General features: G+C 52.7%; 1 protein-coding gene across 7 annotated transcripts in view; it reads right to left on the reverse strand.

The window, feature by feature from the left end:
- The window catches only part of LHPP (phospholysine phosphohistidine inorganic pyrophosphate phosphatase), a 148,262-nt gene extending 142,703 nt beyond the window's left edge, over positions 1–5,559 (reverse strand). For 5 of the 7 annotated variants that reach the window (XR_004251842.2, XM_032175736.2, XM_058435914.1 and 2 more), the window contains exon 1: positions 5,370–5,558. Coding sequence is in view for 6 of the 7 variants with exons in the window: in XM_032175736.2 (XP_032031627.1) it covers positions 5,370–5,494 (125 nt within the window). In the remaining variant the exon portion in view is untranslated. Of the gene's footprint in view, positions 1–5,369 lie in introns of all 7 variants that reach the window. The other 2 variants (XM_032175710.2, XM_058435915.1) reach the window with 2 other exon arrangements.
- Positions 5,560–6,000: the final 441 nt, after the last annotated feature.

A 6,000-nucleotide genomic window follows, 5' to 3' on the forward strand; every position in this document is an offset into this window, starting at 1 on the left:
TGCATACAGTGTAGCTGCTACCAGAGACCCCCCTAGCTAGATACATCTGCAGGAGCCAAAGCAAGTCCAAACAAAACCCTCCTGGCAATCCATCAGTCAGAAGACACCAACCCAGAACCCAGAGAAGTTAACAGAACCCTTTCCAATGTCACAACCTGGAATCCGCATGTTTGTTGGACAGTTCTGTATCAGGTGGGGGCCATCTGCTCAAAATAAGCTGTTAGAGAAGGCTGTGACGTTTCCCAACACCCCCTTCTCCCTGAAGGATTCCAAGTAGGGGTCTGGGTTGGGCAGACCAGGGCTCAAACTGTCCCTTGGGGGCTGGGCATGGTGGCTCATGCCCGTAATCCCAGCACTTTGGGAGGCCCAGGCGAGTGGATCACTTGAGGTCAGGGGTTTGAGACCAGCCCGGTCAACGTGGTGAAACACCGTCTCTACTAAAAATACAAATTATTAACTAGGCGTGGTGGCAGGCACCTGTAATCCCAGCTACTCAGGAGGCTGAGGCAGGAGAATTGCTTGAACCCAGGAGGCGGAGGCTGCAGTGAGCCAAGATCGTACCACTGCACTCCACCCTGGGAGACAGACTGAGACGGTCTCAAAACAACAACAACAACAACAACAACAACAAAACCCACAAAAAAAAATAAGGAAAAACCTGCATGTGGCGGTATACCTGTAGTCCCAGCTATCTGGGAAACTGAGGTGGAAAGATTTTTTTGAGCCTAGAAGGTCAAGGCTGCAGTGAGCCGTGATCGTGTCACTGCACTCCAGCCTGGGATACAGAGCAAGATCCGGTCTCAAAAAAAAAAAAAAAGAAAGAAAAGAAAGTGGTCTTCAATGTTACACTGTTGTGGGTCTACTGTGTGCCAAACACCAGGCCAGGAACTTGACATACATCATGAGCCATCATGGTACCTGCCCCATGACCTCCTCCCTGTCCCCTCTCCACCCTACCAGCTGTTCCAGTCAGACACTGGAAACCACCCTTTATTTCAAGTTCTCCCTGACCCCCACAATACCCCGTATGTCAGCAGGTCCCATAGGTCCTGCTTCCAAAACACCTCTTTAATTCATGCCTTCCTCCCCATCTCCACTGCCCTCTACCCAGTCCAAGCCCCACCAGCTCTCCCTGAACCACTGGAACCATCTAACTGTGACCCTGTGTCCTCTCTGGCCCCTGCCTCTGCCCTACTGCCAGCCTGTTCTCCACACTACAGCCAGAGAGATCTCCTTGAAATATTTTAATTAAAAAACAATGTTTTATTTTTAAGAGTTTGGGTCTCACTCTGTCACCCAGGCTGGAGAGCAGTAGCACATTCATAGCTCACGACAGCCTCAAACTCCTGGGCTCAGGCAATTCTCCTGCCTCAGCCTCCCAAGTAGTTGGGACTACAGGCATGCACCACCATGCCCAGCTAATTTTTGTGTTTTTTGTAGAGATGGGGTCTCGCTATGTTGCCCAGGCTGGTCTCAATCCTCCTAACTCCAGCCTCCCAAAGTGCTGGGATTATAGGCGTGAGCCACTGTGCCCAGACATTAATATTTTGAATTTTAATATTCAATGTAATATTTGAATTGTAATATTTTGAATAGAAAATATATTCACATAGTTTAAAAATCTTAAAAATGATATGCAGGCTGGGCACGGTGGCTCACACCTGTAATCCCAGCACTTTGGGAGCCCAAGGTGGACAGATCACATGAGGTCAAGAGTTCGAAACCAGCCTGGCCAACGTGGCAAAACCCCATCTCTACTAAAAACACAAAAATTGGCCACGCATGGTGGCAGGTGCCTGTAATCCCAGCTACTCAGGAGGCTGAGGCAGGAGAATCACTTGAACCCAGGAGGCAGAGGTTACAGTAAGCCAAAATTGCACCACTGCCCTCCAATCTGGGTGACAGGGCAAGACTCTGTCTCAAAAACAAAAACATTGATATACAAAGTTATACAGTGACGAGTCTTTCTCCTACCCTGTCTCCAACCACACAGTGGCCCCCACTTTCCTTATCCTCCAGATCTTCCCAGACTCTGAAGCAGCCTGCATCCTTCCAGTGTCTTTATGCAAACACAGCAGGAGAAATACATTCTTGCATTTCTGCCTTTTCTATACCAGAAACAGCGTACTGTGCACCCTGCTGTGTGCTTGCTGTCTCCACTAGTAATATGTCTACAGACAAGGTACTCATTCCTTCTTACACTGCATGTTATTCTGCTGTATAAACAGACAGACCCTAAAACTCCCCTACTGATGGACATCTGAGCTGCCTCCAGTCTTTTGCTATTTAAAAGGCATTGCCAGGAATGACCTTGCACTTGTGTCCTTTCGCATGCATGAGATAGGACAAATTCTCAGAAGTGGAACCACTGGTAGATAATGTCAAATGTATCTTCCGCAAGCAATGAGTGGCAAGGTCTCCCACGAGGCCTTGCCCGCCCCAGTCACAGCATTGAGCTCTGGCTTCCTGCTCCCCAAATGAGGCCCACTTCACCCCAAAACACTGCCCAGAGTCCTCTGCTGGATTCCCACCAGTGCCACCCACAGAATGCTCTCATCTGTGACTGAGCTAGTCTAAAGCTTTGGAGTAATGGAGAATAAGGTCAGGAATGCACTTAACCCTGAACTTCAGCCAACACTGAGAGCAGACCCAGGACCCAGCGGAGTGTCCTAGGTCTGGGCTGCCCTTCACGCTTGCTCCTGGAAGCCAAGTCTCCCTGTTCCCAGTTCCCAGCCTCCCAAACACCTCCGGCTTCACTATGCAGGACCATTTGGGTCCCTATTATCTCAGTGGCTCCCAGACATTAGACATGCAGATTGGTAGAATGGGGTCTCTACAAAGGACCAAGAGACTCACTTAATTGCCACCTATAGATAGGTATATTGAGTCCCAGTGACATCAGGCTACCAAGCCAGGGTGCCCCAGCTAGTGACTCTGGGAGGCCAAGTCCTGGCAATTGGCCCTTCCCGACTGCCTATCAACATATGGCAGTGCTGACCTGGGATGCCAACAGGAGGCCTTACAAAGCCCAGGTCCAGTGGTGCCAACCATGCTACTGAAAGTGTCCTTCTGGCTGGCCACAGTGGCTCATACCTCTAATCCCAGAACTTTGGGAGCTGAGGCAGGCAGATCACTTCAGCCCAGGAGTTCAAGACCGGCCTGGGCAACATGGCAAAACCCCATCTCTACAAAAAATACAAAAAAATTAGCTGGGTGGCCGGGCGCGGTGGCTCACGCTTGTAATCCCAGCACTTTGGGAGGCCGAGGTGGGCGGATCACGAGGTCAGGAGATCGAGACCACGGTGAAACCCCGTCTCTACTAAAAATACAAAAAAAAGAAAAATTAGCCGGGCGTGATGGCGGGCGCCTGTAGTCCCAGCTACTCGGGAGGCTGAGGCAGGAGAATGGCGTGAACCCGGGAGGCGGAGCTTGCAGTGAGCCGAGATTGCGCCACTGCACTCCAGCCTGGGAGACAGAGCGAGACTCCGTCTCAAAAAAAAAAAAAAAAAAAAATTAGCTGGGCATGGTGGCACGTGCCTGTAGTTCCAGCTACTTGGGAGGCTGAGGTGGGAGGATCTCTTGAGCCCTTGAGGTGGAGGTTGCAGTGAGATTGAACCACTGCACTCCAGCCTGGGTGACAAAGTAAGCCCGTGTCTCAAAAAAAAAGAAAAAAAGAAAAAAACTTAGGCCAGATGCGGTGGCTCGTGCCTGTAATCCTAGCACTTTGGGAGACCGAGGCAGGAGGACTGCCTGAGCCAAGGAGTTCAGGACCACCCTGGCAACATAATGAGACCTTGTCTCAAAAAAAAAAAATTTATAAAAAGAAAAGTGTCAGCCAGGTGCGGTGGCTCACTGTAACCCCAGCACTTTGGGAGGCCGAGGCGGGCAGATCATTTGAGGTGAGGAGTTCCAGACCAACCTAGGCAACATGGTGAAACTCCATCTCTACTAAAAATACAAAAATTAGCTGAGCGTGGTGGTGGGAGCCTGTAATCCCAGATACTTGGGAGACTGAAGCAGGAGAATCGCTTGAACCTGGGAGGCAGAGGTTGCAGAGAGCCCAGATGGCGCCACTGCACTCCGGCCTGGGCAACAAGAGAGAAGCTGTCTCAAAAAAAAAAAAAAGTGTCCTCCGTGGTCAAGTCTTGGCCGGCACGATGTTCTCTTCCTCCTCCTCTCACCTAAACCAATGCAGTCCAACAGAATTATAATGAGGGCCACAAAGGTAATTTAAAGTTTTCTAATAAGCACATTAACAAAAGTTTTTTAAAAAGGTATACTTAATTTCAAATATTTTAACCTAAAACAGTATATTAAATATATTATCAACTGGGCGTGTGGCTCACGCCTATAATCCCAGCACTTTGGGAGGCCGAGGCAGGTGGATCACCTGAGGTCAGGAGTTAGAGACCAGCCTGCCCAACATGGTGAAATCTCGTCTCTACTAAAAATAAAAAAAATTAGCCGGGTGTGGTAGCACATGCCTGTAATTCCAGCTATCCGGGAGGCTGAGGTTGCTTGAACCTGGGAGGCGGAGGTTGCAGTGAGCAGAGATTGCACCACTGCATTCCAGCCTGGGTGACAAGAGCAAAACTCCATCTCAAACAAAACAAATAAAGTAACTGGGCATGATGGCAGGTGCCTGTAATCCCAGCTACTTGGGAGCCTGAAGGGGGAGAATCACTTGAACCCGGGAGGCGGAGGTTGCACTGAGCCGAGATAGTGCCATTGCACTCCAGCCTGGGCGACAGAGCAAGACTCCGTCTGAAAAGAATAAAACTCGCTCTGCAGTCCAGGCTAGAGTACAGTGGCGTGATCACAGGTCACTGTAGCCTTGACCTCCTGGGCTCAAGCGATCCTCCTGCCTCAGCCTCCCAAGTGGCTGGGCCTACAGGCCACCACACCTGACTAATCTTTAAATTTTTGGCAGAGATGGGGTCTCCCTATGTTGCCCAGGGTGGTCTCCAACCCCCTGGCCTCAAGCGATCCTCTCTCCTCTGCCTCTGCAAGTGCTAGAATCACAGATGCGAGCCACCGCGCCCGGCTGTCTTGTTAATCGGTATGCATTTTACCCTTACAGCACATCTCAACTCAGACTGGCCGCAGGTCAAGCGCTCAGCAGCGCACGTACCAGGTGGCCGCCCTGTCTGACTGCGCAGCCCTAACCAGCAGAGGCCTGGTGCTCGCCCGGGGCAACAGTGGGGTCGTCCGGGGTCAGCGCTCTGCGCGCACCAGGGTGGGAAGGGGGAGAACGAGGCGGGGCCTGCGCCGCGGCCCCGCCCCCTGCAACCCCAACGCCCGGTCGGCAGCCGGGGACAGGGCTGAGCTTAGAGCTGGGCGGCCCCAGCGGCGTCCGGCGGCCCACTCACCTGGCCACCGCCTCCACCGAGCCGGCGATGGCCGTGCCGCCGCCCGCGCCGCTGTCGCACAGCACGCCCGAGATGTCGAGCAGCACCCCGCGCACGCCAGCCAGCCGCTTGCCCCACGGTGCCATGGCGCCCGGCCCTGCTCCTCAGCTCCGCGTCCCAACCGGCGCCGGCGCCGCGGCCGCGCAAGGGCGCCTGGGAACTGTAGTCCCGCGGGCGGGGCAGGGCAGGAAGACCGGGTGCAAACCCGGAACTGGGGCGCGGCCTGGGCACCCCGGCGTCGCTCGCCGCCGAAACGGTGTCTTTTTCGGAAGCTTTCTTCCCAGGAGATCAGCGGACAAAGAGCAGGAAAAGCAGAAAACAAGTCCCTAAGAAAGGTCAAAGGCAAATTGGGACAAGAAGGCAACTGTAGCCAGGGGCGGTAGTTCACGCCTGTAATCCCAGCACTTCGGGAGGCAGAAGCGGGCGGACAGCTTGTGCCCAGGAGTTCTAGACCAACCTAGTCAACATAGTGAGACCCCGTCTCTATTAAAGAAAGAAAGAAAAAGTACAATACAAAATTGAGGCCGGGCGCCGTGGCTCATGCCTGTAATCCCAGCATTTTAGGAGGCCGAGGTGGGCAGATCACTTGAGG

Source organism: Hylobates moloch, unplaced genomic scaffold (genome assembly GCF_009828535.3).
Source record: "Hylobates moloch isolate HMO894 unplaced genomic scaffold, HMol_V3 SCAFFOLD_3, whole genome shotgun sequence".
In the NCBI taxonomy this organism is placed as follows: Eukaryota; Metazoa; Chordata; class Mammalia; order Primates; family Hylobatidae; genus Hylobates; species Hylobates moloch.